This window comes from Oppia nitens, unplaced genomic scaffold (genome assembly GCF_028296485.1).
Source record: "Oppia nitens isolate AA-2021 unplaced genomic scaffold, nextdenovo-longstitch-racon4-pilon3 scaffold40_pilon_pilon_pilon, whole genome shotgun sequence".
Taxonomy (NCBI): domain Eukaryota; kingdom Metazoa; phylum Arthropoda; class Arachnida; order Sarcoptiformes; family Oppiidae; genus Oppia; species Oppia nitens.
The window spans coordinates 222,743-237,156 of NW_026533222.1; the positions used below are offsets into that span (position 1 = coordinate 222,743).

Genomic DNA, 14,414 nt, shown 5'->3' on the forward strand with positions numbered 1-14,414 from the left:
TAATAATAATAATAATAATAATAATAATAATAATAATAGTAGTAGTAATAATAATTGTAATTATAATACTATTAATTATAGTAATAATAATAATAGCTATACTAATAATAGTTATAATATTAATAGTTATAATAATAGTAATAGTAATATTAATATTAATAATAATAGTAATATTAATAGTAATAGTAATATTAATATTAATAATAATAGTAATATTAATAATAATAGTAATAGTAATATTAATAATAATAGTAATATTAATATTAATAATAATAGTAATATTAATATTAATAATAATAATAATAATAATAATAGTAATAATAATAATTTTTAAATATATTACCTTGTGCATTTATGCTAAGTGTCCTGGAACCAATTAAAACTACAATGGCTAGTAGTAGTAGTAATTGGTTTGCCATAGTTTATAAAAAACAAATATTTATGTATTAATTTATTATTAAATTAAATAATAAAAAAATAATAATACTATTACTGACTGACTGACTGATTGTAACTAATTGTTTGAAAATTTAAACAAAAAATATTTTTTTTATATCTATCTATTTAATTATAAATAATAATTTTTTTATATTATAGTATATAAAAGAATTTACTAGTCATAGAATTTATATTTATTATTATTATTTATTAGTTAAATCATAGAAACTATTTTTTATTATTTTAATTATTAAGTTTGTAATATTCAAGCAAAAATATTTATATGATTATGAAAAAAATATATATAAAAATTATTTGAAAATTTAATTAAATAAGCTTTTATTAATTAATTTTTAATTAAATATAATTTTAATATTAAAGTGAATATAAAATAAAGTTATAGAGAATATATTATAACTACTATAAAAAATAAATAGTTAATTATTATTATTATGTTACAATGTTGCAAAATAAATTATAAAGTTATTATACAAATACAATTAAAAAAAAAATGTTTAATAATCAAGGTATTTTAGTGTAATTAATATTATAATTAGTATGTAAATGATATTAGTAGTCAACTAAAATAATATTATACTACTAGTATGATAACTATCAGTACTGTAGTTGAATAATAATAATTATATATATATATAAGTTTTTTAATAAGTTTTTAAACATAATTTATAATAAAATACTTATAAAATAAATGAATAAAAATTATTTCTAATACAGCATTTTAATTATTTTTAAAATAAATTAGTAAAAATAATTATTTACATAATAATTTAATAATTATTAACAAACTTTTGACAGATTTATTTACTACTGAAAGTTATTATTAAAAGTGTTTTGTGTGTGTATGTATGTGTGTATGTATGTGTGTATGTATGTGTGTATGTATGTGTGTATGTATGTATGTATGTATGTGTGTATGTATGTGTGTATGTATGTGTGTATGTATGTGTGTATGTATGTGTGTATGTATGTATGTATGTGTGTATATATATATATATATATATATATATATATATATATATATATATATATGTATGTATATGTGTGTGTGTGTTTGGATATGACTACAAACTTTAAACTATTATTAAAACATAATATATTAATAATTATTATAATATACATTACTAAAAAAAATATTGATTTATTTTATTATTAAACTTATTATTATTATTGATTTTTTAGAAAAAAAAACTTTTTTTTTTAAATGCAAATTTTTTATTTATTGCAAAAAAAATTAATTACATATAATCATACAGAACAAAAAAATATATATATATATAATTAAAACTAAACTAAATTTTTTATTAAAAACAAATTTAATTTGTTTAACAATATAACAATTGAAATACTAGTTAAACTAAACTAAACTAGATTTTAAAAAATATTTATTTATTTTTTTTAAAAAAACTAAAATCATTTATGCTTAACAATTAGACAATTTATTAGAAATATAAAATTTATTTTAATTAGCTAGGTAATTATAGCAATGTAGGCTAATTTAATAAAAATTTTTGGACAATATCAGCAATAGATTTGGTAAAATCTAGAATAAATTTGTGTACTATTTGAATGATACCAAAATTACCGGTTAATAGCAACTGTTGGGCCAATTTATTGGCAATACAACCGAAATCTTGGCCAAATTGGACAATAAATTCGGATATTACGGGCATAAATTGCTGGACTTGTTGGCCAGTCAATGCATCGGCAAATTTACCCGATAACTCAATAATCAATTGACCTAATTTTTCCCGATAGACTGGTTGACCTTTTCGTTGTTTACCCGTAATTAACGGTTCAAATGTTTTAGTAATTTTTCGGTCCAATTGTTCAAACAGTTGGCCCACTTGTCCCAACAGTTTCGATAGTTTCGGTTGTTTTGGTGCCAATATTTTCTGATACTCGACACTAGCATTGGCTAAAACACCGATCAATTGGGCCAAATCGTCGCCCAATAGGAACGGTAGGTCTTCAATGTCGGCTTTGCTTAGTTGTTGGAAAAATTGTTTGAACTGTTGTTTCAATTCATCTAACTGTTCCCTATTATCCTGGGCTAAACTGGTGAAACCGTTTTTAACAAGCAATTCATAGGTATCAACATTGAAGCTACAATCCAATACTAATGATATATACATAATAATAATAATAATAATAATAATAAAATTGTAATAATAATAAAATGGTAATAATAATAAAATGGTAATAATAATAATAATAATAATAATAATAAAATTGTAATAATAATAAAATTGTAATAATAATAAAATGGTAATAATAATAAAATGGTAATAATAATAATAATAATAAAATTGTAATAATAATAAAATTGTAATAATAATAATAATAATAATTAAATTGTAATAATAATAATAATAATTAAATTGTAATAATAATAATAATAATTAAATTGAAATAATAATAATAATAATAAAATTGTAATAATAATAATAATAATAAAATTATAATAATAATAATAATAATAAAATTATAATAATAATAATAATAATTAAATTGTAATAATAATAATAATAATAATTTTTAAATTGTTTAGATATTACCTTGTGCATTTATGTTAAGTGTACTGGAACCAATTAAAACCAAAATGGCTGCTAGTAATATTGGTTTGATTGCCATTTGTATTGTACATATATGAGTGTATATACTATATTGATTGATTGATTGACTGTCCCTGGTAACTAACTGTTCAAATAAACTACCGATCCTTTATATATATACTGTATACCTTGCATAAATTAATTTTTGAAACACACAAAATTATTTGCACATAATTTTCAAAAAAAAAAATATTTGCACCTAATTTTAAGCATTATCATTTTTTGTGTTGTTAATAAAATATTGACTAGGTAATGGTTTTTATTTATTTGTTCAATTAATGCAATTTCAGAATATAATATTTAAAATATTTTTTAGATTTATAATAATTAATTTACAAATCATTTTTTACATTTAAGTTTTTATTTTAATATTATTTTTATTTATTAGTAATATCATAGAAATTAATATATTTTTCTTATTAAGTTTGTAATATTCAATAAAATAATTATTAAAATTTTATTATATATATATATATATTTAAGTTTAGTTATTTTTTTATTTTTTAAATAAATTTAAATATTAAATTAAATTTATCTAGAAAAATAATTAAGTTAAAGTTTATTATTTATTTTTTTAAATTTAAACTACTTGTTTTATTTACTATTGAAATATTTATTGTATTTAATATATAAAAAAAATATAATATAAAGTTATAGGAAACATATATTAATTTAAAATATAATTAATTGTTATTAATGTTTAACAAATAAATGTACAAGTTTATATATATATATTTTTTTGTAAATGTGATTATTTAAAATATTAATACAAATAAAATCTATAGTTATTGTATTGAATTGTATTAGAAATTAAATTTAAATAACTATTTAGAAAACTTATTTGTATATATATTGTAATTATTATTATTCAACTATATTATTTTCAGTTGACTACTAATAATTATATATGCTAGCTACAATTACTTATAATATTACTTACATAAAATACCTTGATTATTAAACATTTATTTTATTATTTCAATATTTTTATAGTTATATTTGTATAATAAATTTATAATTTATTTTCTAATATTATTATAATAATAATAAGTAATTAAGTATTTTTATTTTTGGTAGTTATAATATATTTTCTATAGCTTTTAAATACTTTAATATAAAAATATAATTATATATTTAAAAAAATGTTTTAAAAGTTTTTAAGTTTAAAAAAGTTTAGTTTAAATGTAAACTTAATATTCTTTTATTTTTTTAAATATATAATAAAAGATTATTTTTTCCGATAAATTTTATTAAACTCTATAATATTTTTAAAACAAAAATCTAAATTAATTAAATATTTTATTGAATATTACAAACTTAATAATAACAAAATAGTTTAAATAATAATAAATAAATAATAATAAATAATAATAATAATAATAATAATAATAATAATAATAATAATAATAATAATAATAATAATAATAATAATAATAATAATTATAATAATAATAGAAGTAGTAGTAGTAGTAGTAGTAGTTGTTGTTGTTGTTGTAGCTGTATATTGATATATAGATTTTTGTAATTAATTTTTTATAAAAAAATAAATAAAAATTATATAATTAATTATAATTATATATAAATAATTTATGTGTAAACCCTGTGCATTAATAGTCCGGGCGCTATTGACTCTAATCCGGGAACCTATGATCAAACATTTGTCGACTTACTTAAAAAGACTGGAAATCGGACGCCATTGGCCAGAGTAGGCCAACCCCACGATATTGCCGCAGCCGTGGTATTCATGAGCTCATCGGACGCCCGATTCATAACCGGTCACAGTTTGGTAGTCGACGGCGGACTTCAATATAATATGGATTCAAATTTTTTGGAAGATTATGGATTAGAATAGTTAAACAAACAAAAAAAATATAAAAATTAATTTTTATATTTTTTTAAAAAAAATTTTAGATAAACTTAGAAATATAATTAATAAAATATAATATATTTTTTTATTAGTTAAATACTAAATATTATATATATATATTATATTAATTATATTCAATATTGTTTTATTTTTGTGTAAACAAATTAAACTATTTTTTTTTTTACTAACAGTACTAAATTAACATATATTTTATTTAACAAATTTTTAAATAGTTTGAGTGAAAAAAATAAAATAGAAAAACTAATTGTAACAAAAAAAAAAGTAGAAAATTTTAAAGTTTTTAAAAATTTGAATTAAACTTTTACTGTAAAATATAATTAACATAAAATATTAAACTAGTAATTAAGTTTTAATATATATATATAAATAAATAGCTTATATTTACAAAATAAATAAAATACCTTGATAATATAACACATAAAATATTGATAATAAATTATTTATTTTTTTATAATTACTATTTCATAATTATATTGCATTTTTTTATAGAAAAATAAGATAACATAATATAATTATAATATAATAACAATAAAATTAAAATAAAAAAAAATAATTTATTTAGTTTTTCTTTTTATTATAGTAATCGTTGAGATTATTTTAATTAAATTTGAATAATAAATAATAATTTTTGCAAATTTTGTTATATAATTGAATAAAATACTAATTATAATTTAGTAATAATCATATTATTATTATATTCAATAAACTGCTTATTTCTACAATTATATTGTATATATATAAATATAAAACATTATATTTATTAATATTTTATTCAATTATATCAAAATATATATATATTTATTTAATAATTTTAAGAAATAATTTAGTTATACTTTAGTTAATTAAAGCAAGATTATAATAACATTTAATTACTATGACTTTAGTATTTTTTTTTTGAAAAAAATAATATTTTTATTAGTATTAAAAATAATTTTATTAACAAAAATTAATAACTATTAGTAACTGCTTTTTTCATCATTATATTGCATTTTTATAATAGTAATAATAATTGTATTTATTATTGCAAATAAAAATTAATAACTTAAATTAATTAATTTAACAATTAAAATATAAAATAGAATATTATGTTTTTATAACTTTAAAAATTTTTAAACAAAATATTTTTCCACTTTTTTTTCACTATTTTAATCTAATTTAAACTATTTTTTTAAAAAAAATCTGAATCCAAATTATAATTGTGTCCACTAAACTGTGTCTGGTTAATTTTTACAATTTATTATTTTTTTAAAATTTGTTTTTTAATATAATTTTTTTAAAAACAACATTTATTCTGTTTTTTTATATATCATATATTAAATATTATTGTTATTCACTGCTGTTATTATATGTTAATTAAAAAAATACAGTTATATGTTATATATATATGTATGTATTATAAAGTTTATGATAACTTAAAAAAATTTAAAATTTAACTAATATTATTTAATGCTTTAGCCAAGGTACTTTATGTAACTATAACCTAATATTAAGCTAACTATATACTAAGTTATCTTACTTGCTCAAATTTTAAACTTTCAATTAGCATTATCTTTATAATTAAATAATAATAATACTAAACTTATTTATTAAAACTAAAGATATATATTTAATTGTTTTTATAAACTTTTTACAAATATTTATATTTTAATGAATTAATTTTATATTATAATAATAATAATTAATATATATATAATAATAATTAATATATATATAATAATAATTAATATATATATATAATAATTAAAATATATATATAATAATCTAAAAAATGCAATCTAATTGTGAATAAGCAGTTATTTTTAAAAAATTATACAAAAAATTATAATAATATAATAATTAAATTAATGACAAAATTTATTAAATAAGTCTAATAGTTAAATAAAAGGTATTAAAAAATATTATATATATTAGCTTTTAATTGACTTTTAATTGAATTTAATTATTAAAAATATTATCTTAAATTACCCAAAATATACATTGATTTTCAAACAATAAAATCTATAAATAATTCCAACAATTTTTTTAAATTTGTTAAATAAAATATATGTTAATTTAGTACTGTTTGTAAAAATTAGTTTAATTAAAAACAATATTAATTATAATTACTTAACTAAAATAACTAATAAAAAATATATTATATTTTATTAATAATATTTCTAAGTTTATTTAAAAAAATTTTTTAAAAATATAAAAATTAATTTTTATATTTTTTTTTGTTTTGTTTAACTATTCTAATTCATAATCTTCCAAAAAATCTGAATCCAAATTATATTGAAGTCCGCCGTCGACTACCAAACTGTGACCGGTTATGAATCGGGCGTCCGATGAGCTCATGAATACAACAGCTGCGGCAATATCGTGGGGTTGGCCTACTCTGGCCAATGGCGTCCGTTTTGCTGTCTTAGCTAATATGTCTAGAAATGTTTGATCATAAGTTCCCGGATGAGAATCAATACCACCGGGACTGAATTTTTTTAAATTATTTTTTTACATATAAATTATAATTTATTTTATTATTTTATAATTAACAGCAAATACTAATAATAACTACTACTACTACCACTACTACCACTACTACCACTACTACCACTACTACCACTACTACCACTACTACCACTACTACCACTACTACTACTACTACCACTACTACCACTACTACCACTACTACCACTACTACCACTACTACCACTACTACCACTACTACCACTACTACCACTACTACTACTACTACCACTACTACCACTACTACCACTACTACCACTACTACTACTACTACTACTACTACTACTACTACTACTACTACTACTACTACTACTACTACTTATTATTATTATTATTACCTGACTGAGTTAACACGTATGCCTTTATTGCCCAATTCAATAGATAGTACCTTGGTTGATTGCTCCAATGCACTTTTACCAATTATATAACTAAGATATCCTCTAAACTATACAAAAAAAATAATAATATAATATCATAATTTAAAAACTAATAAAAAAAATTTTAAAGTTATTTACTGGTCTTTCAGTTAGATTTGCTGTAATCATAATAATATTGCCATTGGTTTTCTCCAGATAAGGTATGGCCAGTTGTGTTAACAATAGTGTGGCATTGATATCAAGTGTTTCGGTTGACTTCAAGTTATCCATAAATTTCGGATCAGTTACGAGTGTTACGGGTAGTCCACTGGCATTGTTGACCAATATATCTAATCTTTGAAATGTTTCGATAGTTTTATTCAACAATTGTTTCAATTCATCCGATTTGGTTAGATCTGCGATCACCTCCAATGGCTAACAAACATAATAATTATAATTATATTTTTTAATTATTAATTAATTAATCTATTAGTTAATTAATTACATATTATTAATAAAAAAATTCAAAAAATTATTGTAATTAATTAATAAAATAAACATAAAAATTATAGATTTATTAATTATTTTACTTATTATTCTTAACTTAACTTTTAATTATTTTAGATATTTTAAAAAATTATTTCACTAAATTAATAATAATAACTAATAAATTAATTAAAATAAAAATTGTAATAATTTTATAAAATCTAAATCTGAAAATTAATTTATAATACTATAAATACCTTAAGTTTTTTAGGCGACAATTGTTGACAATCGACAGCCACTTTGTGTACAGCATCTGCCGATCTACTGGTGACGACTACATTAGCTCCCAGTGCTGAATATAGTTTAACAATTGCTGAACCGATACCACTACCCGATCCCGTAACCAATACTACTTTTCCCGAAAAGTTTCGCGAATTTCTCACTTCATCGTAGAAATCAGTATTTGATGTCATTTTTGTTGTTGTCGATTATATAATAATTGTTTTATTTTCTATCTATTAAATAGATTTTAATATAAAAACTAATTAAATATTTTTTTTTTTTGATTTACTAATCGATTGCTATACTTAACAAACAATACCTTTTCTTTCACTGACTATTCAAACAATTATAGTTTAATTTTATTAGTAATAATAACTTAATATTTTTGTATTTAAGAAAAAATATATTTATATGTTATATTTATATGTATTTGTTAACTGGTTTTTTTTATAGTTAAACCTTGATATTATTGACTTAATAGTAATTAATTAATTTGTAAATTGCTTATTCACAGTTATATTACATTTTTTTATTATAATAAAATTAAACATAATATAGTTTTATATATCAAATATTGAATATAAACTAAAATAATTAATATTATTACAATAATTATAATTAATTCATTAATAATTAATTATATTATTATAATTTATTTAGATAATTATTAACTATATATTTATCAATTTTCAATCAGTATTTATTAATTAGTAGATTGTTTTATTTTTAATTATAAATTTTATTATTATTGTAGAAATCGTAGATAATATATAAATAAAATACTAATAAAATTAGTCAAAAAAATATATTATTATTATTTATTTAGATAATTATTAACTATTTATTTATTTTAATAATTAGTAGATTAATTTTTTTTAAATTACATTTTTTTTATTTATTTATAAATATATGTAATGCTCTATTTTTTAATGTCTCTATAACTAAATTAAACTATTTTTTTAATAGTTAATAATTATTGAATATTTTATTTATTATTAATAAATTTCTCAATTATATTGCATTTTTATGTTTTGTTAAATATCATAGTCTAACGTCTAATTTATTGACGTATATTTGAAAGTAATAAAAAATGTTTTGTTATTTAAATAAACTGATTATTTCTACAATTATATTACATTTTTTTTGTTGGCTGTGTTTAATATAATAGTTTTATTTTTGTTATAAATTTTTAGAAAATTAGTGTTAATTTTTTCTTAAATAAAATTATATATGTATTTTTATCTAAATTTATTTGAAGTAAACAATTGATTAAATATGAAAATATATTTATATATAAAAAACAAAAACATTTATTATTGTTTATACTTAAATAAATAAATTATATTTAATTTAAAAATATGTACTAATTTTACTGATAAACAATTACAAAGTCACAAAATAATTTAGTAAATAAATAACATAATATAAATATAGTTTTAAATTTTTTTTTGTTAATTAACAAAATTAATATGAATATTTAAATAAAATTTTTTTAAAAAACGAACTTATTTGAAAATTTTGAAAAAAAACATATTATAATGATAAACATAATCCAAATAAAATTATTAAAAGTCACATAAAAACCATTATAATAAATAATTATTTAAAAACAAAATATATGCTTATATATTAAATTAATTTACTAAAATAATAAACTAAAAATTAATTAGAATAATAATAATAATAAATTTCATAAAAAAATATTATTATATTAATAAAATATAAATCCATTAAAAAAGTGAGAGTCTTAAACAGCGGCGCCGACGACGACAGCGGCAATGCTTTTAATTTCAATTATCTGGTCAACAATACGTTGGACTTAAAAGTGACCAAGGGCAATGTTGTAGATAATTTTAAACTGGATAAGATTGTAATTGCTCATTTTTTTAATTAATTGCATCATTGGGCAGATAATTGCAGTCGACTATCATTTTTACAATTTTTTAACAGTCGACTGTATATTATTTACCAAATCATATAATTAATTAAAAAATGACCAATTACAATATTATCCAGTTTAAAATTATCTGCAACATTGCCACCTTGGTCACTTTTAAGTCCAACGTATTGTTGACCAGATAATTGAAATTAAAAGCATCGCCGCTGTCGTCGTCGGCGCCGCTGTTTAAGACTCTCTCATTAAAAAATAATATTGAAATTTAAATAAAACAAATTATTTGTAATTAAAAATTGAAAATAAAACAATTAATTTGTTTCGCAAAATAATATGTTTTCACATCATATTCTCCAATCGTTTAATTCTCTGTTGAATTTGTCTAACCATATCCTTTAGCTCCTGTATCTCATTAGCCCTGTCCTCGACTACCACAGCTTCTGTATTGACTAAATGGTCGGTCGTCGGCTGATTGCTGTTAATAATAATAAATATTTTTATTTATTTAATTTTTTTGAAATTATTGAATATTGTTGTCATTATGTCATTATAATATATATATAATTAATTTAATAGATAATAATTAAATGTAATTTTATGGATAATAATTAAATCTAAATCTAATAAATAATAATTAAAATATAATTTAAATAACTAATAATTAGATGTAATTTAAATTAAATAATAATTATATTTAATTGAATTTAATAGATATTAATTAAACTAAATATAATAATAATAATAATTTTATTTAATTATAAAAATAAATGATTAGTTATTAACTTAATTTCAAATGTTTTATAACATACGTATAGTTGTTGTTGTTGTTGTCCATCGATTGACTGCCAATTGTTTTATCATCGATTTGGTTATTATCATCAGTGATAGACTCATCAACCAATTGGCCAATTGATTGACTACCAGTCCATTGGCTATCGGTATCCGATTCGACCAAAATGTCGGCCAACAACTTGTCTCTTACAGACAACGCATTCATAATATGTTTGCTTTTGTTTGCAAAACATGCCATCATTTTTCCAGTAGTTGTTATTACATCACTTAATAAGTTTACAAAAAAAAACCAAAATTATATTATTTAATGTAAACTTTATTTATTTAGTTTTTTTTTATAATTTAAAAATATTAAATACTTGTTATCTTTGTTTGTGTTGTTGGAAGTGATGATAGCATCGGTTATAGTTTTGATTTGATTAGTAAAACTTTCTTTCATTGTTTCATTGAAATTGGTAGACAATTCAGTGAATTTTTCATCCAATAAATTACTAATAAATTATATATTTATATAACAATTAAAAAAAAAATATTTTAATTAAAAAATATTTATAAAAATACTTATTTTCTTTGCTGTTGTTATTTGAAGTATTGGTTATGGTTTGGGTTTGATTAGTAGCGAAACACTGATTGATTGTTTGCAACAATTGTTGATTGTTTTTGGATATTGTTTCCGATAATTTTGTAAACTTTACATCCAATAAATTGCTAAATAAAATTTTTAAAAAAAAATTTTTTTTAACAATTAAAAAAATAATTATATAAATTTAAATAATTAATTATAATACAAAAAATCTATAAAATACTTATTTTCTTCTATAATATTGTTGTTAGCAGTGATTAGTTTGTCGGTCATGACTTTGATTTGATTACAGAAATATTTTTTGTTTGTTTCAGACAAATCTGTATTCAATTTAGATATTGTTTGCAACATTTCTGTCAATTTTCTGTTTAATACACAACTAATAATAATAATAATAATAATTATTTTAAAAATCTATAAATTAACTAAAAAAAACTTAAATTCTAAAATCTAAATTAGTCTAAAAAATATATAAAATATTACTTATTGTTATTGTTTGCAGTGTTTATGGCATTTGTTATGGATTTTGTTTGATTAACAAAATTTAAATTTAATTTATCAAATAATTCATTATTTTTTGTCGCCATTAGTTCAGACATTTTACTCATTTTTGAATTTGTTCTAAAAATAATTTTTATTATATTAGTTAAAATATTTTAAGCATTTTTTAAGCATTTTTTTAAGCAAATTCAATTTAAGCACTTTTTATATAAAGAGCCAGTCAATTGATCTTGCGCCACGTAATTTTTGAATAACTTTTAAACGGTAAGAGATAATTTAATTCTGTAAAATACATTTAAGAATATCATATCGACCACACTTAATATACACACAATCGCAAAACTAGGATTACCAGATATACAAAATATCAGGACCAACGAAAGACACTATGCTACAGGTCAAACCACAACTGATAAATTTATTATGACAATGAAACTTTCTAGTCAAGAAATAATAGTTTAATATAAAAAAAATCATCAAAATCGAATTGGTAGTTTAGTTTTTATGGCTTTTAAGTTTATCATAAATCTTATTATATAATAAAGTCTAAAATAAAAATGACGTTATTTATGAATATTATATACTTATTAGATTTAATTTTAAATTATATTACTATTTCTAAAAACAAAATTTTAATATATCGACTAGTTTTCAAAATAATCGAATTTGAATTTAAATCACATTATTGTAATTTGATAATATAATTTATATTAAAATTCGATTATTTTGAAAACTAGACGTATTAAAATTTTGTTTTTATAATTAGTAATATAATTGAAAATTTTATCTTATAAATATATAATAGTCATAAATAACGTATAATATGATTTATGACAAACTTAACAAGTCATAAAAACTAAACTACCAATTCGATTTTGATGATTCTTTTTTTATATTAAATTATTATTTCTTGACTACAAAGTTTCATTGTCATAATAAATTTATCAGTTGTGGTTTGATCTGTAGCATAGTGTCTTTCGTTGGTCCTGATATTTTGTATATCTGGTCATCCTAGTTTTGCGATTGTGTGTAAATAAAGTGTGGTCGATATAATATTCTTAAATGTATTTTACAGAATTAAATTTTCTCTTACCGTTTAAAAGTTATTCAAAAATTACGTGGCGCAAGATCAATTGACTGGCTCTTTATGTAATTTATTTAGATATAACATACTTAAATAAATTAAAGTATAAAAATTGATGTAATTTTAAAAATATTTTATAAAATATGTTATTTGTAGTTATTTAAAAAACAATTAGTTTACTTATAGCGTTAATTTAAATAAATAAAATATATGTTAAAATATATCAAAAATCAACAGTAAAAAAGAAACAAAAATATGTAAAAATTTACTTATGTTTAGCTATTATTTGCTTTAATAAATTTTCATTAATTCCCGAAAACTCGTCAACTTTTTGGCCATTTTTAATGAACATAAATGTCGGCATTACTGTCACATTATAGTTGATGGCAATGTCCTAATTAAAAAAATAAATAAATCTGAGAATCATTAAATAACCCATACTTTATAATAATTAAGATTATTATTATTCCTAATAAATATATTTACATATTAAATAAAAATTCAATTCATATAATATATTAATTCAAATAAATTTATATAATCTTAATTAATTTAATAATTTAAAAACTAAATACAACTAGTTATAAAATGTAAATCTTAAAAAATTAATATATGATTTTTTTTTAAAAAACCTCATTTTCATCGACATCCACCCTTAAAAAGACAACATCTGCCGCCATATCTATACTAAGTTTGTCGATAACTGGTCTAATCATTTTAGATGAACCACTGTATGTTGCAAAAAATTCAACCACCACTAGTTTTGTCCCGGCAGATGATAACTGGATAGTGCAATCATCCTAAATATATATATATATTATAGTCGCATAACTTTCTAAATATGGGAAGGTATGCGAGCTATGCCATCATTGGATTGGAGATGTACGTGTCGTTGCTATATATAGTAATGACACGTACGTGCCCAACCCAATGGCAGTGGTATAAAACTGTTGGCTTCGCGAACCAACAGTCAAG

The 14,414-nt window shown here is 18.8% G+C and overlaps 2 protein-coding genes across 2 annotated transcripts; both read right to left on the reverse strand.

The window, feature by feature from the left end:
* Positions 1-7,185: 7,185 nt before the first annotated feature.
* LOC128959044 (7alpha-hydroxysteroid dehydrogenase-like) lies at positions 7,186-8,962 on the reverse strand. The gene is made up of 5 exons (XM_054304987.1): positions 8,905-8,962; positions 8,561-8,818; positions 7,977-8,252; positions 7,800-7,906; positions 7,186-7,423 (listed from the first exon to the last, which is right to left on the reverse strand). The coding sequence occupies exons 2-5, from the start codon at positions 8,774-8,776 to the stop codon at positions 7,186-7,188; spliced, it is 837 nt and encodes a 278-aa protein (XP_054160962.1). The 5' UTR covers positions 8,777-8,818; positions 8,905-8,962.
* A 1,856-nt stretch (positions 8,963-10,818) lies between these two features.
* On the reverse strand, positions 10,819-14,155 carry LOC128959045 (uncharacterized). The gene is made up of 6 exons (XM_054304988.1): positions 14,072-14,155; positions 13,709-13,833; positions 11,833-11,979; positions 11,631-11,762; positions 11,370-11,537; positions 10,819-10,954 (listed from the first exon to the last, which is right to left on the reverse strand). Exons 1-6 carry the CDS (start codon positions 14,153-14,155, stop codon positions 10,819-10,821), a joined length of 792 nt encoding a protein of 263 aa, XP_054160963.1.
* Between the last annotated feature and the right edge of the window lie 259 nt (positions 14,156-14,414).